The sequence below is a fragment of the Pongo pygmaeus genome, chromosome 6 (assembly GCF_028885625.2).
Source record: "Pongo pygmaeus isolate AG05252 chromosome 6, NHGRI_mPonPyg2-v2.0_pri, whole genome shotgun sequence".
NCBI lineage: Eukaryota > Metazoa > Chordata > Mammalia > Primates > Hominidae > Pongo > Pongo pygmaeus.
In genome coordinates, this window is record NC_072379.2 from 115,798,201 (window position 1) to 115,820,823 (window position 22,623).

Consider the following 22,623-nt stretch of genomic DNA (forward strand, 5'->3'; position numbering starts at 1 on the left):
ACAGAGTTGATGTTAAGAAAAGTGGATGATCAGAAGAAAAACAGAAAAGATTTAGAGAAGGGTGCAAACATGTGGAGCAAAGAGCATAAATGGACCTAGAATAATGGTGGATTTCAGAAGCTTGAGCTTGTGAGGAGCCAGAGTAAAAAGGTGGAGAAATGTATGGAGGACAGAAACCTGCAAACAGAGGAGAGGGATGATGGCAGTGTGGAGAGGATCTTTTCGTGTGCAGAGAACATCCAGGTTCATCTTGCTTTGCTGTGTCATATGGATTGTTAAACTCGTGGCATGAGATGTTTAAAGTTGGTGTTACATGTCCTCCCACACATCTCCATTCCAAGTTGCAGGGTCCCACTCTTTTCCAACTAATGCCCTCACTTTAACAGTAGATACCTGGTGAGCCTGAGCATGCACCTCTCATTGCAGGTCAGCCGCTCACATAAGAGCTTGTGTCTGATTTTCCACAATTTCCAGCTCTTTCTCTACAGGAGATAAGGGCACTCTTAGAAGATTCGAGGCTCAGGATGTGCTTCTGGAGCCAGGAGTTTAGAATCCCTGAGTTCATTGTTTTCATCACCTTGTCCAGTGAACTTAGGAGCAACCAACCAACTTCATTATATTCCTTGGTTCCCCACATATGGTTGAAGGTATTATGTGTAGAGTTGCTAAACTCTTTGCCTCTCAAGAGTGGTGAATCAGGAGTATCAAATGCATTTATTTTGCATAATTCTCTAAACAGTTCACGCCAAGGACTGTCAGTGTTCTCCATACTATTAGAAGTAGAGTCCTTAGCATTTTTGGGTCTAATTATTTTAAGCAGCCAACTCCGGAAACCCCAAAACCAAATAAAGAAATCCATCCTCAAAATTCTGTTTCTCTAGAACTACTTCTGGTGCTAAAAATCTGTTTTGGATAAATGAAAATCCAACTAGAAAGCCCAATGCTGGCTGCAAAGACCAACCCAAGTTGAGGGGAAGCATATTAAACTTCCTCCTTAAAATGAGTTGAAATAAGGTATATGTGATAATTTATACCATGTTGCCCCTTAAATACTAATCTGTTCACCTGTATGTGTCTCTGAAGTTTTCCCTGTTCTTTAGAGACATGAGAAAAATAAAGACCCTGTAGAAAGTGGCTCCATAAAGCTATAAAGCTGGTCACTAATTTATTCCATGTAAGGACTATATTACTGAGATTGTGTCCTTCTTACTTTTTAACGTTAAAATTTTCTTCTGAAATGATGGTGATAGTGTATGGTAGTGCTATTTTACTGTTATCACTTTGCAAAGAAGAATATAGCAGCCCCACATTGGTCTTCACATTTGTCGGGGTGGGGGCAGGAACTCTTGGCTTCAGAGAACAACCACCTCAAAAATTTACTTCTACTTAACCTGTTGAGGAACAACATAAATTGTCCAAATGGGAAATAGCAAAAATATTTGCGTCTGACCTAGAGCAGTGAATGGAGAAGAGAAAGACTTTAGATAATCTCTTCAATCTAGGGGATTGAGGGCAGAGGAAAATTATCTAAGAGAGGATTTGGTGGATGGAAGCCAGCAGAAACTGTTTTGCTAGAAAACCGCAGAAAAAATTGTGGTAAGTGCTGAAGGTATGGGAATGAATCTCTCACTCCAAAGGTTTCTAACTTTATTAATTAAAAAAGATTTTCATTAGGAGGCGATATACTTACTATTTAGAGCTAGGTAGGAAACTATATTAATATATTGAGAATTACATGATATCCAGAGAGGACAAGGAGTAGACAGAAGATGATGAGAGAAAGTAATGAAAAGGGGAGATCAGTTTCAGTGAGACAGGTGATAGAAGAGAAAACCATGAAAAAGGAAGAAGTCAAGTGAGCCCTGTTTGCAGACAACATGATCTTATATTTAGAAAAACCTAAAGATTCTACCAAAAACAGTTAGAACTGATAAATGAATTCAGTAAAGTTGCAGGATACAAAATCAGCATACAAAAATCAGTAACATTTATATATGCTGACAGTGAACAATCTGAAAAAGAAATCAAGAAAGCAATCCCATTTACAATAGCTATGAAGAGCATAAAATACCTAGGAATTAATTTAATAAAAAAGTGAAAGATGTATACAAGGAAAACTATTAAACCTTGATGGAAAAAAATTGAAGAGAACACACAAAAAATGGAAAGATATTTTGTGTTCATAGATTGGAAGAATTAATATCATCAAGATGACAATACTCTGTGAATAAATTTTACAATACTCTGCAAATAAATTTACATATTTAATGCAATCCCTATCAAAATACCAATCACATTCTTTACAGAAATAGAAAAAAAAATCTAAAATTTATATGGAACCACAGAAGACCCTGAATAGCCAGAGCAATCCTGAGCAAAAAAAAACAAAACTGGAGGCATCACACTATCTGACTTCAAAATATTTTACAAAGTTATGGTAACCAAATCAGCATGGTACTGGCATAAAAACAGACACATAGCAATGGAACAGAGTAGAGAGCCCAGACATAAATCCACAAATTTACAGTCGACTCATTTTCGACAAAGGCACTGAGAACATACATTGGAGAATGGACAGTCTCTTTAATAAATGTGCTGGAAAAACTGAATAACCATATGTCGAAGAATAAAGCTGGACCTCTGTCTCTCACCATATGCAAAATCAAATCAAAATGGATTAAATACTTAAATCTAAGACCTGAAACCATGACACTGTGAAAGAAAACATTGGGGAAATGCTCCAGAACATTAGTCTGGGTAAAGATGTTTTGTGTAAGACCTCAAAGCACAGGCAACCAGAGCAGAAATAGACAAATGGGATTATATCAAGCTAAAAAGCTCCTGCACAGCAAAGGAAACAATAAAGTGAAGAGACAAACCATAGAATGGGAGAAAATATTTGCAGGCTATTCATCTAAGAGATTAATAACCAGAATATATAAGGAGCTCAAATAACTCAGTAGCAAAACCCCAAATAATCCAATTATAAAATGGGCAAAGATCTGAATAAACATTTCTCAAAAGAAGACATGTGAATGGACAACAGGTATATGAAAAAGTGCTCAGTATCACTAATCATCAGAGAAATGCAGACCAAAACCACAATGAGCTATCATCTCACTACAGTTAGAATGGCTTCAAGTGATTCTCCTGCCTTGGCCTCCTGAGTAGCTGGGACTACAGGCATGTGCCACCATGCCCGGCTAATTTTTGTAAGAAGAAAGGGTGTGGTAGGTGCAGTGGCTCACGCCTGCAATCACAGCACTTTGGGAGGCAGAGGCGGGAGGATCACATGAGGCCGGGAGTTCAAGACCAGCCTGGCCAACATGGTGAAACCCTGTGTCTACTAAAAATACAAAATTAGCCAGGTGTGGTGGCACACGCCTGTAGTCCCAGCTGCTCAGGAGGCTGAGGCAGCAGAATCACTTAAATCCAGGAGGTGGAGGTTGCAGTGAGCTGAGATGGCACCACTGCACTCTAGCCTGGGCAATAGAGCAAGACTCCATCTCAAAAAACAAAACAAAACAGAAACTGGGTATAACAGAAGCTGGTGAGGATGTGGAGAAAGGGGTACTCTTGTACACTGTTGGTGGGATTGTAAATTAGTACAGCCACTATGGAAAATGGATGTTTCTCAAAAAGCTAGAAATTGAAATAGCATTTGATTCAGCAATTTGCTTCTTGGATATATATCCAAAAGAAAGGAAATCAGTGTATCAAAGAGATACCTGCAGTCTCATGTTTATTGCAGCACTATTCATAATAGCCAAAATTTAGAATCAATTTAAGTACCTATCAATTGATGAATGGGTAAAGAATATGTGGTATATATTGTAGAGATGAACAGAAAACTTCCCCTTCATCCTTGAAAGGTTGACAGAAAAACTAACTGACAAATGGCAGATTAATAAGAGAAAAGGCATAAGAAATGTATTATTAACGTGCACAGGAGAACTACAGAGTGATTGCCCAATATCTCAGTGGGGTTAAGAAGCTTATATATGATCTTGAGGTTACAGAAAGATTGGGGTCTTGGATCCTGGCAAAACAAGTTATGGTGGAGAAACAAGTTGTGGGAGGGGGAAAAGAGGAATTTTCTTGAGGGCAATACATGATTACTAGGGAGAATGATTGGATCAGGGAGCAGAGATTAATTTGTAAATAGTTCTCTTTGGAATTTGAATGTTCCACAATGGAATGTTTTTCAGTGATGAAAAAGAATGGAATTCTGTTATTTGCAGCAACATGGATGGAACTGGAGGTCATTATGTTGGGTGAAATAAGTCAAGTACAGAAAGACATATATTGCATATTCTCACTCATATATGGGAGTTTAAAAAGTGGATCTCAAAGATACAGAGTAGATTGGTGGTTACCAGAGGCTGGGAAGGTCATGCAGGCTGCAGTGTACTGCGCACTGCACAGCTTATTGTAACCTTGACCACCTGGGCTCAGGCAATCCTTTGTCTCAGCCTCCCAAGTAGCTGGGACCACAGGTGCGTGCCATCATGTCTGGCTAATTTTTTAAATTGTTGGTAGAAATGGGGTCTCCCTATATTTCCCAGGCTGGCCTTGAACTCCTGGGCTCAAGCAATACTCTTCCTTCGGCCTCCCAAAGTGCTGGGATTACAGGCTTGAGCCACCATGCCTGGCTGAGGTTGATTAATAGGTACAGATATACCAGTTAAATAAAATAAATAAGACCTAATGTTTGACAGATTGTTAGGGTGACTATAGTTAACAATCTGTTGTGTATTTCAGAATAGTCAGAAGACAATAATTTGAATGTTCCTAGCACAAAGAAAAGAAAAATAAATTTAAGGTGGTAGATATTCCAGTGACCCTGATTTGACCTTTACATGTTACATGAAGGTATCAAATTATCACATGTACCCTGAAAATATGTACAGCTGTTATGTATCAATTTTAAAAAGCCATGGGGAAAATCAGGGATTGTTGACGTGATAGGGCTTTGATCATTCATCCCTAAGCCATTCATTTTTCAGAGAAGAAAATAGAGACTAACAGAAGAAAGAAAAGGAAATGTTTTGTCTAAGCTCATGTGGTTAGTTTGCAGCAAAGCCAGGCCTAGAACCTAAGTCTTCATGTTCCTACCTTAATATTCTTTTTTTTCTTTCAAAGCTTGTTTATTTTTATTTTTAAATTTTTATTTCAATCGATTTTTGGGAAACAGGTGGTATTTGCTGAGTAAGTTCTTTAGTGGCGATTTCTGAGATTTTCGTGCATCCATCCCCCGAGCAGTGTACACCGTACCCAATCCCAATGTGTAGTCTTTTATCCCTCACTCCCTTCTCACTCTTTCCTCGTCTGAGTCTTCAAAGTTCATTGTATCATTTTTTTTGAAATGGAGTCTCGCTCTGTTGCCCAGGCTGGAGTGCAGTGGCGCGATCTCGGCTCACTGTGATGTCCGTCTCTGGGTTCATGCCATTCTCCTGCCTCAGCCTCCTGAATATCTGGGACTATAGGCGCCTGCCACCACGCCCGGCTAATTTTTTGTATTTTTAGTAGAGACGGGGTTTCACCGTGTTAGCCAGGATGGTCTCGATCTCCTGACCTCATGATCCACCTGCCTTGGCCTCCCAAAGTGCTGGGATTACAGGCGTGAGCCACCGTGCCCGGGCCGTTGTATCATTCTTATGCCTTTGCGTCCTCATAGTTTAGCTCCTACTTATGAGTGAGAACACACTTTTGGCTTTCCATTCTTGAGTTACTTCACTTAGAATAATGATGTCCAGTTCCATCCAGATTGCTGCAAATACCGTTATTTCATTCCTTTTTATGGTGCAGTAGTATTCCATGGTGTGTGTATATATATATATGTATACATACACACACACCACATTTTCTTTATCCACTTATTGATGAGCATTTGGACTGGCTCCATATTTTTGCAATTGCAAATTGTGCTGCTATAAACATGCGTGTGGAAGTATCTTTTTCGTATAGTGACTTCTTTGCCTCTGGGTAGGTACCTGGTAGTGGGATTGCTGGATCCAATGGTAGATCTACGTTTAGTTCTTTAAGGAATCTCCAGTGTTTTCCATAGTGGTTGTACTAGTTTACATTCCCACCACCAGGATAAAAGTATTCCATTTTCACCACATCCATGCCCTTATCTATTATTTTTTTACTTTTTATTATGGTCATTCTTGCAGGGGTGAAGTGATACCGCATTGTGGTTTTGATTTGCATTTCCCTGATCATTAGTGATGTTGAGCATTTTTTTCATGTTTATTGGCCATTTGTATATCTTCTTTTGAGAATTATCTATTATTCATGTTCTTAGCCCACTTCTTTTTTTTTTTTTTTTTTTTTTTTTGAGACAGACTTTTCACTCTTGTTGCCCAGGCTGGAGTGCAATGGCACAATCTCGGCTCACTGCAACCTCTGCCTCCCGGGTTCAAGCAATTCTCCTGCCTCTGCCTCCCAAGTAGCTGGGATTACAGGCATGTGCCACCATGCCTGGCTAATTTTTTTTGTGTTTGTTAGAGACAGGGTTTCACCATGTTGGCCAGGCTGGTCTGGCCAACTTCTGACCTCAGGTGACCCACCTGCTTCGGCCTCCCAAAGTGCTGGGATTGCAGACATGAGCCACTGCGCCCAGCCCTTAGCCCACTTTTTGAAGGGATTTTTTTTTCTTGCTGATTTATTTGAATTCCTTGTAGATTCTGGATATTAGTCCTTTGTCAGATGTGTAGATTATGAAGATTTTCTGCTGCTCTGTGGGGTGTCTGTTAATTCTGCTGATTATTTCTTTTGCTATGCAGAAGATTTTTAGTTTAATTAAGTCCCATCTATTTATCTTTGTTTTTGTTGCGCCTGCTTTTGGGTCCTTGTTCATGAAGTCTTTGCCTAAGCCAATGTCTAGAAGGGTTTTTCCAGTGTTATCTTCTAGAACTTTTATGGTATCAGGTCTTAGATTTAAGTCTTTGATTCATCTTGAATTGATTTTTGTATAAGGTGAGTGATGAGGATCTAGTTTCATTCTTACTCATGTGACTTGCCAGTTATCCCAGCACCATTTGTTGAATAGGGTGTCTTTTCCACGCTTTATATTTTTGTTGTGCTTTGTCCAAGATCAGTCGACTGTAAGTATTTGGCTTTATTTCTGGGTTCTTTATTCTGTTTCATAGGTCTATATGCCTGTTTTTATACTAGTACCATGCTGTTTTGGTGACTGTGGCCTTACAGTATAGTTTGAAGTCAGGTAATGTGATATCTCCAGATTTGTTCTTTTTGCTTAGTTTTGCTTTGGCTATGCAGGCTCTTTTTAGGTTCCATATGAATTTTTTGGTTGTTTTTTTCTAGTTCTGTGAATAATGATGGTGGTATTTTGATGGGAATTGCATTGAATTTGTAGATTGCTTTTGGCAGTATGGTCATTTTCTCAATGTTGATTCTACCCATCCATGAGCATGGGATGTGTTTCCATTTGTTTGTGTTATCTGTGATTTCTTTCAGCAGTATTTTGTAGTTTTCCTTGTAGAGGTTTTTCATCTCCTTGGTTAAGTGTATTCCTAAGTATTTTTTAATTTTTTTTATTTTTACAGCTACTGTAAAAGCGATCGAGTTCTTCATTTGCTTCTCAGCTTGGTCGCTGTTGGTGTAGAGCAGGGCTACTAATTTGTGTACATTAATTTTGTATCCTAAAACTTTGCTGAATTCATTTACCACTCCTGGGAGCTTTTTGGATGAGTCTTTAGGGTTTTCTAGGTATATGATCATGTCATCAGCAAACAGTGACAGTTTGACTTCCTCTTTACCGATTTGAATGCCCTTTATTTCTTTCCCTTGTCTGATTGCTATGGCTAGGATTTCCAGTACTATGTTGAATAGAAGTGGTGAAAGTGGGCATCCTTGTCTTGTTCCTGTTCTCAGGGTAAATGCTTTCAACTTTTCCTCATTCAGTATAATGTTGGCTGTGGGTTTGTCAGAGATGGCTTTTATTACCTTAAGGTATGTCCCTTCTATGCTAATTCTTTTGAAGAGATAAATAAAATTGATAGACCATTAGTTATATTAAGCAAGAGAAGAAGAGAGAAGATCCAGATAAGCTCAATTAGAAACGAAATAGGAGATATTACAACCAATCCCACAGAAATACAAAAGATAATTCAAGGCTACTTTGAACCCCTTTACACGCATAAACTAGAAAACCTAGAGGAGATGGATAAATTCCTGGAAATATACAACCATCCTAAATTAAACCAGGAAGAAATTGAAAGTCTGAACAGATTGAAATGCTAATTAAAAAGTTACCAACAAAAAAAAGTCCAGGACCAGATAGACTCACAGCTGAATTCTATCAGACATTCAAAGAAGAATTGGTACCAATCCTATTGACCCTATTCCAAAAGATAAAGAGGGAATCCTCCCTAAATTATTCTGTGAAGCCAGTATCACCCTAATGCCCAAACCAGGAAACAATATAACAAAAAAATAAAACTACAGATCAATATCTCTGATGAACATAGATGCAAAAATCCTCAGTAAAATATTAGCTAACTGAATCCAACAGCATGTCCAAAAAGATAATTCATCATGATGAAGTAGGTTTCATACCAGGGATGCAGGGATGGTTTAACATATGCAAGTAAATAAATGTGATACACCACATAAACAGAATTAAAAACAAAAATCACGTGATCATTTCAATAGATGCAGAAAAAACATCTGACAAAATCCAGCATCCCTTTATGATTAAAAACCTACCTTAATATTCCTAAATAGAGTGAGGCAACTTCAGACTGGGAAAATGCTTGGTAAATTCTTACTAAATATGTGCCCCAAACATGGCAATCTTTTAGCATATATGTTTTGTGGGAGGGAGAAGGGGAAGGCATTACAAGTCTCCCTCTGATAGTTATCATTTACATTTACAATAGTATTTTAACATTTTCATTCAAAACATCTTGGAAATATTTTTAAGTAAATAAATAGAAAAAAAGAACTTTTCTGGATATAATTTCATACTGAAACCAGTAATTCACTCTGATGCTGAAAGGTAGGCTTTTGTCTTTTGTTTGTACATTCCTCCTCTCAGGGGAGGGTCACTGAAGACTGTTACCTACTTTGATGATGCCAGGCACTGATCTAAAGCACTTTGCATGCTAACTCATTTACTCTTCCCCACAGTACAACAAGGTCATTGCTAATGATTGTTTCCTTTTTACTTACAGGTAGGCTCAATAGGTAGAATAGGCCAGTTAGTAACCTGCCTTCGGTCACACAGCTAGCAATCGAGGAGCAGGATTGGAACTCAGGCCATCTTGTTCAGGCAGCCTGCACTCTGTCACTCATTTCACTGCCTCTGTGGTCAGCTGTTTTTCTAGCCTGCTGTACAAATGGTAGGTCTGGACTTTATTCTAGCAGTAGCATGGTGTAGATTCACAGGCTATAAATTAATTACCTCCGTGTGGGTTGTTTCCTTTCACTCTGGTAAGCTAGGCCTAATGGTTGTTTTCCTTTTTAACTCAAAGATGGGGAAGCCCCAACAGCAATAAAGGGATTTCTCTAGAGCCTGGCCGCCTTTGCAGATCTGGGCTGGTGAGGTTTTCTGTGCCCCTGCTGAACCAGATGATCATTGCTGGGCTATCTTATGGTACATTTATCTTGCAGCATTCTCAGGAAGCAGAGGATGCTTCCGACTGATAGGAAACTTTGAGCAAAGGAAAACCTCTCCTGTAGGAACATTTTGAAAGGTCTCTCTCAAAATGCTGGTCTGTAGTGAGAGCTAAATAACTACAGTGTGTACAGCTTTAGGCTCCTGCTTTAGAGCTTGTTGACATGCCTAGCCTTTAGGTACTCAGCTTTGCCAGGCCTCGAAATGAACCCAGGGTAAGGTTTCTATTCAGCCACTATCCTTTTCTGCTGAGTGCATTTCAGGGAGAGGCAGCATTGAGGTAAAGGATCAGGTGCTCTGCAAAATAGCTGTGTGCATGGAAATGCTTAGCAGTTTGCTTCCTGCCCCCAGGGAGACAATTACCTAACTGCTCTCACCTAAGCAATGTCCTAGGAGCCTGCCATGGACATTTAGAGTATACAGCTGACCCTGGGGAAATTGATTATTTGGGGGCCTCAGGATTTCTATGCTGGAGACTAAAATTATCAAATTAAATTTGATTTCTTTGGAAAAGAGAGCTAAAAACAAAGAAAAACCCTGATATTTCCTCTGTAAAGAAAAAGTCAATTAACTGAACAGATATACAATGTACTTAAAAATAAACAGGTTTATATTTTATTAGATATCCCTAATACTTCTTAGTTCACAAGGTGAAAGCTAGCAATGACTTTGTTATACCATCTAGCTCACTCTTCCCTTTTAGTTCCTGTGCCTATACCCGTCCATCCAGCTTTTTCCCTTGCTTAATTTCAAGATACCCTTCTATCTGCTTGGCACAAGCCTTCCCATCCCAGTCCAGTTCCATCCACAAGAACTGCACCTGTCATCACAGTCCAGACCTGCCAAGTTAGTCTTTCATCTGCTAGCAAAGACATGCCCAGCCTCTGCAGGGAGTGTTTATTTCAGTGGAGAAAATCTCTGGATTTTGCTTCGCTTTTGAGAGTGGTAAGGTGGATATGTGCAGAAAATGCTCACCTTAACTATCTCAAAATGTTGATAGAATGCATACAATTCTGTATGTTGCATTGACATTTATACATAGATTCCTATATCCCTATTAAAATGTGTGTGTATGTATTTCATTGGATATAGGGATCAATACACATTTTAATAGGATACTGGATATGTATATGTGTGTATATGTATATAGATATACATATATGTACATATATATGTGTGTGTGTGTGTATATATATATAAATAACAGAGGTATTTTTAAGAGGCATCCAGAGCATAATCTTTAAAAGTCAGACTCAAGAACAGGAAATGGAGAAAATCAGAGTGGTAAATAAAATAATTAGTTCATGGATTAAATGTAAAAGAAGTGTGTTTTTGGGAAAGTGGTAGCAGATGACGATTGAATAGGAATGAGTTATAACAAAAGATCTATTTATTGAGTTACCACTCCATGCCAGGTGTACTATATTAAGCACTTTGCATATATTATTTCATTTAATTCTGATTGAAATTCTGAGTGGTAGGTATGACCAGTGTCTTTATATTGCTAAGTAAAAACAGACACAAAGTTTAAATAATTTGGCCAAGGTTATATAGCAGTTAAATCATGAGATTTGAACCCAGATCTCTCTGACCTTGCCTTCCATCACCTCTTATTCAAAAGTAAAGGAGCGGAGTTGAAGATTGCTATGTCTCCTTTCATTCCTTTTTCATCCATCTCAAGAAGTTGAACAGCACTCAGGTAGCACTTTAATTGATAGGCATATGGATCACCCAAAATGATGGTGATTCTGGAACGAAGAGTGGAAAAAGACACAGGGAAACTTGATTAGAAGGGCTCTTGGGGAGGTGGGGTGGGAAGCAGCCCATAAATGTCAAGCTGTGTCATCTCCGAAGCACCTTGTCTCTTTGACTCTAGAATAAAGAATGAGAGAGATGCTGTGAGAGCCAGATGGTTCGGGAACCTGCAGACAATGAGAGGAAATAGGCTCATTTAACCTTGTCAGATTACAGCTTCTTGTGTTCACCACGGAAGTAAATGATCTTCTGCAGGAGACCCCGTGTCAGGCAAAGAAAGTAGATTGATACCTGTCGTGGACTGATTGTGGACATGAGCATTTGGGTAGAACAGATTAATGATAAGATACGGCAGAAGTGAAGAAGGTGAATGAGCTAATGGCGGATAAACGGACAAAACTGCCGTTTTGACTTTTTCAGCTTGCATTTCAGCCCAAATTGAGAGACTTGAAAGTCATGTAGTTGCAGTGCTGAGGCAGGAATGCTCAGAAGCAATCCACTTTAAATCAGTAAAGACCTAAGGACTAGGCATTCAGAAAACTTGTGACTTACCTACGAAACTTTGCTAGGTAAGGATGGAGTGAAGACTAGAATTTAAATTTCCACCACTCTGCCCTAACATCATTCTGCCTCTCATAAAGGTTTGCCTGGGAAGGTGGATAGCAGCAGGGTGTAGTGGTTGATATTTTCATTTTAACAGACACACAGAAGTGGGTCAGGTAGATAAGAAGGAGAGAGTGGGGAGAGGGAAAGAGAAAAGAAAAAGGAAAAGAAAGAGGGAAGAGGAAGACTGCAACCTTCTTTGGAGGAAACATTTTTTCTTTTTCTAATTGGCCATGGGTTAGGCCAGATTTGTCCAGCCTAGAACATAGATCAATGCTTAGCATATTTATCATTATATTTCATTTGTGTGATCGTTTATTGTCTTCTTCCTCTTTAGAATAGAAGCATCACAAAGGCAGGAACCATATCTGTGTTTTTGTGTGCTACTGTATATGAAATGCCAGGGTAAATACTTAGAAAATATTTGTCAAATGCACGTAAGATCCAAGGAATGAATGAATTAACTGACTGCATCAGAATTATCTGGGAGCTTGTTTAAAATGATAGATTCTGAGCACCACCCAGACCAACTGAATTAGAATCTCTAGAGGAGGGACCCAGAGGACAGCTGGCAGGGCTTGGGATGAATGACACAGGCTGGCTTTTACCAATTTTCAGTGGTCTCCAGGGCTTTGCTCAGGAGAGTTACCCTCCCTTTTAGGCCACAGTAGTTAATGCTGCAGTGGAAAATCTCATCCTGTGAACTTAGAGACACTGAGGTGGGGATGGACCATTGGCTGTTGACCTTGAAGAGAGCCTTACTTCCCTGTGTTTTCTTAAAGTCTTGGCAACAGGTGTCCACAAAGGCGGGTGGAAGGGCAGAATGCCAGTTTACATAGCCCCCACAACTGTTTAGGGGAACAGGTGGCTGAGGAGGGATTGGCTGAGATCTAGGAAGCAGGAGGCCAAGACCCACTCAGTTGCTATTCCATATTCCTAAACAAAATATACAGAAACCAAGAATGTAAAAAAAAAAAAAGTTTGGTCTGTCATGAGGAATTAGGAAGGACTTTGAAAGAGGCAATGTGGTAAAAAGAATATACTTTAGGATCAAAAAAGAAACTAAAAATGTTACAGGTATTACTGTAACACATGCCAACTGCCTGGGTTTATCTTCTTAAGCCCAGATAATCCCTTTTGCCAAAAAAAAAAAAAAACTGTTTACCACCAGATATATTTTTGAAGACTTGAAGCAGGTGTTGATTTGGCAATCTTTCTATCTAGGAGTAGACTGCCATAAAGTTTCATATTCCTTCTTCAGTCTCTACCATCACTGTATCTATCCTCCTGTGACATCATTGTCTACTTTAATTCTTAAGAAGCACTTAGCCAGTTTCAAGCTTTGACATCTTTCTGTTTCGCATGGGTTTAATGGTGTTGGTGTGGAATTACTAAGCTTTTGCTGTGTGGAAATCTGGAGGCATTTTTGAGTGTGATAATAGGGCGTAGGGAAATTCCTGACACGTGAAGTGTTTTATGTATAGAATATGCAATTCAAAAGAAGAGGAGGACTTATTGGATAGGAAGAATCTAGGCATCTTGAACAAAGAGTCTACTTTTAGGTCTGCAAGATTGATGGAAAGGCCTTGTTTGTTGTTCCTTTGTCAGATTTTTGTTCCCTGCAGGTAAACATGAGACAAGTTTGAAGCTTAGGCCAGCTGGAAACCTGGGTCTCTGCCCCCAGCTCCCAGCCCCAGTGCTCCTTGGTTATCCTCTCTGCTTCTGTCAAATAATAATGAAGGAGCTCACTGGGCATTGGTAACTGGGTCCTTGCCAAATGGATCTTTGTTTTAAATACGATCTGGGCCCCGAGTATAGCTTCTGGCCCTTCTGCCTTGTAAGATATAGGTCCAAACCACTTCCTCAGCCCTCTCATTCCCAATTCCATCCCCACCTCCCTTATTCCCAGAAGATAAACCTAACCTGCACCTCCACTGAGATCAGTGTCACCCAGTTTTTATCCAGTTATTGCCTTCTAACCTGGGAAACAGCTCATATCACACTCTACTTTCCAAAAAAGAATGTCTCCCCCTATTCATTCTTCTTTCTCTTTCTTTCTATCTTAGAGCAAGAAGTGAGAAGTGGTAGGTTACTGTTTTTGTTTTGTTTTTTTTTTTTTTTTGAGACGGAGTCTCACTGTCACCCAGGCTGGAGTACGGTCCCACGATCTCAGCTCGTTGCAACTTCCGTCTCCCAGGTTCAAGCAATTCTCCTGCCTCAGCCACCCGAGTAGCTGGGATGACAGGCGCCCACCACCATGCCTGGCTAATTTTTATATTTTTGTAGAGGTGGGGTTTCACCATATTGGCCAGGCTGGTCTCAAACTCCTGACCTCAGGTGATCTGCCTGCCTCGGCCTCCCAAAGTGTTGGGATTACAGGCATGAGCCACCACGCCCAGCTGGTAGGTTACTTTTTAAAGGCAGAATGGATGTGCTTCCTACTTGGCATCATGTCTCTGGGTAATTTGTACTCTTTCCCACCATCAGTTTCTCTCTTTCCACTGGATTTTTTTCCCCTAACACAAACATGTGTGAACCTCTCTTTTTTATAAAAAACAAAATGAACACAAAACCTTTTATTGATCCCACTGTTTAGACAATCTGCCGTTACATCAACCAGGCCAGCCCTTATCATCCATCCAGTCAACCTTCCAACTATCCTTCCATTCAGTCTTCTAGTCATCCCTCCCTTTCTCTCTCCATCTCTTCATCCAACATCAACTGAATGCTTACAGTGATCTTATTTTACACATTAGAAAACTAAGCCCCAAGGAATCAAGAAAATCAACCAAGGTCACATAGCCCAGCTATCTAGTTTAAAGGGCTTTTGCCTTTAAACTAAATGGTAAGGTCCCTGTTGACTTCCTAAATCCCAAACCCGCTTGATACTTTTTAATTCTCATCTTACTTGACTCTCTCAGGGGCAGAGCATGAATAGGAAAAAAGCGCAGGAGAGGTTAAGTTTTTAAGACTATGAAATGCATATTTATATTTTAATTTTTTGGTTATCTGTCAGACCAAAAACTGTTTTGTTCCACTGTGACAAGCCCACTGAGCTACTAGCATGTCCAGGAAGTGCTTTTAAAATCTAAATTTGTTTATGAGAGCTTTGCTGTTTACATTGTAGGTATGCACCAGGGAAAAGAATTCAAAGTGACACCAAATATGTGCACATTAAATAACACCATCTGCCCATTTGGATCTGTGCATCTCTTTTAAAATACTGTGAGGTGCTCGCCCAAAGCCTGACATGTTTCAGGATAAGGGAAAGATTTTTATGTTAAGACCCTAGATGAGGACACTGTTTGAAGTTTCAGAAGGCTTTGAGTTCTTCCCTTCTTTCTTTCCAAGTTGTTCATTCAATATTTATTAGAAGGACGGGGTCCTTTTTTATTCTAGTGCCCCCTGTACACAGCAGAGGTCCATCTTTATACTTATGGTCTCTGTACACAGCAGGGGCTGTACTATTGCAGTGATATGACAGACCTGAGAAGGCCTTCCTTTTCCTCCCCAAACAGCTGCATGAATAACCCAGTCTTTACTGAGGTCTATTATTACTGCATTAGAAATACTGGGTGGAAGGTCTATCACCTATTACAAAGCAAATGTCCAGTTAATACGAGTCATTTTTTACCTTAGGATGAATAATCTGGTCCCATTTGATAGACTACTACTTCTGAATTGGTTTTTATAACTAGGAAAGCACAGAGGGACAGTGTCAGAGGGCACTTGGAAGTAAAGATTTGAAAAAAGGAATGATAGGCTACATCTGTCTGTTTACATGAAGCAAGGGAGCTATAAAAAGTCTTGTTATAGGGCCTTGGTAAGATAGTGACAGACAGTAGGGGCTTCAGGCTAAGAAGCAAGGGAGCTATAAAAAGTCTTGTTATAGGGCCTTGGTAAGATAGTGACAGACAGTAGGGGCTTCAGGCTAAGTGACTATTTAATTAGCTCTTTGACTTTGGTCAGGTCATTGTACCTTGATGGGTAGTTCTCATTCTGCTTCTGTAAGTGGACTCTACATAGTCCTTTAAGGTCCTTTTTAGCGCTGACACTTTATGGTTCTGCTGGAAGAACTGAGAAATCTGAAGAAACCCAGGGTTTGTGTGTGTGTGATGGGTACAGGCATGCCAGGAGCCTGTGAGAGGTATTATGGATCTGTGACATAGACTTGTAGTGGCAGGGGCCAAGTCTGTAATCTAGAGCACCGCTTGTGATTGGTGTGGAACATGTAGTGCTGTGTGATGGAATCAATGAACTAAGGACTGGCAGGTGCTCCAGCAGCACAATCTAGAAAGCAGAAAATTATGACTTGGGGCACAGAATTTTCTGGGTCCTTTGGAGTCTTCTCTTCTAATAAAGGCAAAGCTATGAATCTATTGAGGGCCTTGTTTAGTGGTCAGGATTGTACAGTGAGCAGTACCCTTCGTCATGATGATTTCCAGTACTTTCTACCAACTGTCTAGTAACAGGCAAAGTGCTGTACTAACCTGAATTATAGACTGGCATAAAGAGGGGTGCCTCATGGCAGCATGTGAGGTGTGCTGCCCATGGGAGGGATGTGCATCGTTAACATAGTAAATGGCAGCTTTGCTATTACTTTTGAAAACCAACTGCAGCAGGCACTGACTTAGGTGTTTTACATGAGGTTAGTATGAAAATTCAGGACCCTTGAGATAAATAATAAATATGATTTCCAATTACAGTTGAAGAAACCGACGTTCAGATAATAACTCACCTGGGGTTATAGACTCCCTTCTAAATCCATGGTGTGTAAATTTATCATTCCTGAGCTTTCTTCCTTTATGCAAAATCCCACTCCTAGTCATTCCAAATATTACAGATTAGTCTTGTCCTTTCTTAACTTGATAGTATATTCTCCCCTCTCTGCCCAGAGAAAATACTTGGATGTTTTAACATGTGATAATTTACGATAGGTTGAGCCCTTTAAAAATCTGAAAATCCGAAATCTTAAGTGCTCCAAAATCTGAAACTTTTTGAGTGCTGACCTGACACTCAAAGGAAGTGCTCATAGGAGCATTTTGGATTTTGGATTTTTGGATTAGGGATGCTCAGCCAGTGTGATACACATATTCCAAAATGTAAAAATATTCAAAATCCAAAAACATTTCTGGTTCCAAGCATTTCATTTAAGGGATACTCAACCTATAGTCAGAAAGAGTAACTCCCTGGGATTAAATCAAGGTGTCCTATTATAGGATTGGAAACATTTCGTTTGATTGATACTTCCTTCTGGTCGCTCATAAATGTTCCTTATATCTTTTTAGAAATCTTTAATGGAACAAAACAGAGAAAACATCAGTTTTAAAATTATAGCCCAAAGTCTATTCCAGAGTAGATAATCTTGTTTTTATGGAATAAGTGAGGGTAAAGGTAATTCTATGTTAATTGCACATTTTATGTTATAAAAGTGTAGCTATCCTATGAGACTCTGGGATATGATTGATTCTTAAATTTCTTCTGTGGAATGATTTGTGACTGCCTAAGGAAACCCCCAATCAGGGAGGAGAGACAAAGATGTGGGAGAGAACCGCTTTGAGCAGTGGTAGGAAGTGTTCACTGTAGACAGGCAGAAAGCCCAGGTAAGAAGGGTTGGGGGAGGTCACTTGCTTTTCCAGTGCTTAGGAGGTCCTGACTTCAGTCTAATCATGTAAGCATCATTGTTCTTTCATTACTGAAAGTTATTTTTTTTCCCTTTTGTAATTCACAGTACATAACAATTAGTAGTCTTGTGAACTAGGAAACATTAATGGTGTACAACAGATGCTTGTGTTTATAAAGCACTTCTCTGCAAGTGGAATAATGCTGAACCTCAGTGGCTGGGTGCTATCCATGTGGGAAATGGGATACAGCTCATTCTTTTGTTCTGTAAAACCAGTATTTCCTTAAGGAGGTCTTACCAAGCACCCCTGCTCCTTCCTGCCCCGCTCCCACCCCAATTTTGCTCTTAAGCATTTTACAGAGGTATGGTTTTTATCAGAATATAAAGTACAAAGAACTGGAATATTTCATAAGTCGTATTTCAAAAACTGACTTATTTATATACATTTCTGGAATTGTCTTTCAGCTATGGTGATTTTGTTATTTGAATATTATATATAAATTTGGAGAAAAATTATATTGAGCAGTTCTTAACAGTGTTCTTTTATCCATGATTGATGTTATAGTTTTTTGAAACCAGTATTAAGCAGAGAAAACCACACTGAGAATTTTAAATGTTACTATTAATTTTACTAAAATCTAATTTTTAGAATAAACAGTTTTTGAAATAAAATGTACTTAAGGTGGAATTAGTAAATGTAATATGTTTTATAGGCATGTGTACAGAAGTCATAAATGATAACAGGGACCATAAACACGCTTATTTTTCTGTTCTAGATATTTGAATGGTGGTATTTTCGCAAATATGGAACTTCATTCATTGAACAAGTCTCAGTAAGCCACTTGCGCCCCCTTCTGGGAGGGGTTGACAACAACTCTTCCAACAATTCTAATTCCAGTAACGGGGACTCAGATTCCAATAGGCAAAGTGTCTCAGGTATGGAATTTCCTTCAGTTTGCAATATTATTTGCTTACTGTTACTAAATTATTATTGTTACTCATACTGAGAGAGTAAGAATGTTGTTATTTAAACATTAGGCTTCAGAGAAAAATGCAGTTCATTTTCCCATGGAGTTGACAACCTGTATCAGAGAAGAAGAGTATAAACATCCTAGAGAAAGGAAATGCTTATCTTATTAATTTTACCCTCTTTTTTTGTGTGTGTGAGAGTCTTGCTCTGTCACCCAGGCTGGAGTGCAGTGGCATGATCTCGGCTCACTGCAGTCTTCACCTCTTATGCTCGGGTGATCCTCCTACCTCTGAGCCTAGCAAGTAGCTGAGACCACAGGTGTGCACCACCATGCCTGGCTAATTTTTGTATCTTTTGTAGAGATGGGGTTTCGCTATGTTGTCTAGGCTGGTCTCAAACTCCTGGGCTCAAGTAATCTGCCCGCCTTGGCCTCCCAAAGTGCTGGGACTATAGGTGTGAGCCACTGTGCCGAGCTAATGTTATTTTTTCCCATTTGACTTAACCAATGGTCATTTAGGTCAGTGTTCCCAACCTGATGCTATAGCTACCTTGTCCATAGTTTCTCAAACCTCAGTGAATAGATTCATTTTCTTCTATGATAATTGCAGAATCTTGTGTCTAACTAGATCTGATCACATCACTCCTCTGCTTAAAAGGTATCGTTGGTTCCCATTCCACTGAAGATAAGGCCCAGGTTCCAGATTCCTTAGCAAAGCATGAGTTGCTCGGCAACTTTGGCTTCTGTCACAATCCAGCCCCTTTCCCATATGTCCTGTTTTCTAGTCACATGAAGCCAGTTTTTATTTCTTGAACATGTCATGTTTCTCATGATGCTCTGCCTACAAGTCTCCCTTTTCCCTTATTCATCCATCCAAATCACTATCCAAATCAAATGTCACCTCCTGGGAAGCCTTCTCTGATAGTCTGTACACTCTCTCTCTACTTCTGTTAATCTTTAATATTTCTACCTTTAGCAACACATCAAATTACGTTGTAGTTTTTAAGGTATGGCTTTATTGTAGTATCTCTAGCATCTTGCAGTGTCTACTATTTCTTTGAAACAAAGCTGCTGTTACAGCAGTAAGAATAGCATCAACATTTATATAAAGAATAAGGCTTAATCAAGGCATCCACTAAAAGAGACAGCAAAATAATAGGGACAATGGGAAGGGTATGAACTCTTCATTGCATTGAGAAATGATATCAAGAGATTTAGATCAAGTAGAGAGAGAAGGGAAACTTCAATGAAAATATAAATGTATTCACTATAAAAAATGATCTCAAATGAGGATGGTTTCTGTTTTCAATTTGTTAATTTTCTGCAATGTTCTTTGTCATTCAAAGGCTATAGTAACTCAAGTCAGACAAGAGCACAATTAATCTGTGGGATATTCACAGCAGATGCAAAGTGGTAGCAGTTATCTACAACTGCTCATGCCTGGTGACTGAATGATCAAGATTCCTCATTAAAATAATAAACAGCATTTATTATACTAGCTGGATAAAGTAATGTTTTGCTTTGGTGAGGTCTCTTTTCCTTTCACAAAGTGGATGAGTTTACAAAATCTCAGACAATTTTGTTACCTGGCTGAGCAATGCCATCTTTTATATGTGTACCCTTTAGGATAAAATAAGTTGTACCAAGAGGTGCCCAGTACTACTCATAGCTGGCTGGCAGAGTCTATTAAAAGAGTATTGACTTAAAATCTGGAACAAAATTTATGTATACACTGATCCTTGATTCTTATAACCTGGTTAGACAGTTATGAAATGTGGATGGGTTATTTTAGAGAGGAAGAAAAAAACCTAATGTGGCTTTTTAAATTTCTTCTTCTTTATCCTTCAAGTTTTAGAACTGGTGGCTGTCTCCTCAAAGGAGCAAACTACTTTTCCCATCTTGGCTCACAATCTCCTCCTTTGTTTTCCTTAGATTTGTATGTTTTCCTCATGCAACCAGAGCACTTACCACTTTGTCTCCTTCAATAGACAGAGTTTTCCATGGGGATAAGAACTTTGCCTTTAAAAAAATCATATTCATAAAAACCTATACAAGAACAGGTTCATAAGAAGTACTTAGAAAATGTTTACTGAGGTGACAAAGAGACTGAGCTAGGAAATTCTTCCCACCTGTTTTATAAGAGGAGAAAGTACAGGCCTTGCATGCACTCATGCGTTCATTCATTGAGTTTCAATGAAATAGGACACTACAAGAGGCTAGAAATAAAGCCGTGCCTTAAAAATTATAATGCAGTTTTGTAAGTGTTGCTAAAGGTAAAAATATTAAAGATTAACGGAAGTAGAGAAATAGTGTACAGACTATCAGAGAAGGCTTCCTAGGAGATGACATTTGATTTAGATAGTGATTTGGATGGATGAATAAGGGAAAAGGGAGACTTGTAGGCAGAGCATCATGAGAAACATGGCGTGTTCAAGAAATAAAAATTGGCTTCATGTGACTAGAAAACAGGACATATGGGAAAGGGACTGGATTGTGACAGAAGCCAAAGTTGGCTAGCAGCTCATGCTTTGCTAAGGAATCTGGAACCTGAGCCTTATCTTCGGTGGAATGGGAACCAATGATACCTTTTAAGCAGAGGAGTGATGTGATCAGATCTAGTTAGACACAAGATTCTGCAATTATCATGGAAGAAATGAATTCATTCACTGAGGATAACCTGTGGAAACTCTCACTTTTGTTTGTATTTTTTACTTGGCTAAGACTGAGCTTTTGGATATTATTACCAATTCAATGATAATATTATCTACTAGTATTCATTTAATATTAACATCTGCTAGTATTTACTGATTGCCTACTATGCATTCTATATTTCCATTCATTTCTTGTATAATAGATAACAGCATTTATTTTCTGATATCATAACAGTGTTCAAATAGTTATCCTTAGAAAAATGGAAATTAACTTGTCTAAGTATATTTAGGTCCCCGTCTGCCCACTTCTTGACAGTTGGGCTTCTGATATTTGGCTGACTCAGCTGAACAAACATATATATTAGTTTGGAAGTGCCAGATACCACTGGAATAATACCATTGTCTGTTTCTGTTTTTTTGTGGTGATTTTGATTTTTGAATAAGAAAAATACTAAAAAGGTACATTGTCTGAATTTATCTCTACTTTTAATCACTTTCTATTTCATAGTCTCATTTCAAATGCTAAGTATCAAGAAGGTCCAAAGCTGAGGGTTATCAGTGTATTTTCTTAAACTTGTTTAAAAATTCCCATTGCCTTCATAATAATAAAATGACTATTGCCTTAATAACAGAAGGGTGAATCTATTGATTTTCTTGGAGCATCGTAAGATGGCCCACTGCTGAATTGTACATGAAATATAACATGGCTCACAAAGTCTCATGGATGTTGGCAAAGGCAGTGTAATGGTATTTTGTTGATTATTTGAGAAAATCATTGAAAAAACTAAGAATAAATGGGAAATATCAGTTATAAGCATTGTTCTATATGAAAATTCAGTGTAGCTCTTTCTTTAAGGAATAATTTGTTTTGAATAAAAGCTGAAAAACATGGCCTACCTAAGAATGACTTGGGATGGGGGTGGTGGAGTGAGGAGTGAGAAAGGTTGTTATGGTTACAGGCAGATTGTGCATATATTTTTAAACTTCTGGATTTGTACAAAGTGGCCTGAATGCAGACTTGCTCACAGTTTGCAGTGATCTTTATCTGTGGGCCAGTGGAGAAATGTAGTTAATTATACAGTTTCTTACTTCAGTCAAACTTCAGATTGTTTGGCTGAAGTTAGCATTTGTGTCCATTCCACTGGTTTTGCTTTATTTGGGAGCTAAACTGCTGTTTTCCTCTCAGATACACAGTTTCTGATAAACCCTGCTTATATATTCTGCCACATCACCATGTTTCTCACTACCATTTCTTAATTCAGCTTAGTTTATGAGCTGATGATAAACAGGCATTTAAAAGGGCCCAGTAACATTCTGAATTTGAGTTTATAGGAACATCTGTTTGATAATTTGCCTTGTTCTCAAATAAGATGCCATAAA

The 22,623-nt window shown here is 38.9% G+C and overlaps 1 protein-coding gene and 1 long non-coding RNA gene across 20 annotated transcripts in view; one reads left to right on the forward strand and one right to left on the reverse strand.

The window, feature by feature from the left end:
- ST7 (suppression of tumorigenicity 7) overlaps positions 1–22,623 on the forward strand; it is a 275,445-nt gene that overhangs the window by 146,963 nt on the left and 105,859 nt on the right. For all 19 annotated transcript variants that reach the window (XR_010126973.1, XM_054495525.2, XM_054495527.2 and 16 more), the window contains one exon: positions 18,401–18,560. Coding sequence is in view for 18 of the 19 variants with exons in the window: in XM_054495525.2 (XP_054351500.1) it covers positions 18,401–18,560 (160 nt within the window). In the remaining variant the exon portion in view is untranslated. The remainder of the gene's footprint in view (positions 1–18,400; positions 18,561–22,623) is intronic.
- On the reverse strand, positions 18,400–19,279 carry LOC129040728 (uncharacterized). Its single transcript, XR_008503717.1, has 2 exons — positions 19,143–19,279; positions 18,400–18,706 (listed from the first exon to the last, which is right to left on the reverse strand). It is a non-coding gene; the product is annotated as an uncharacterized LOC129040728 (long non-coding RNA).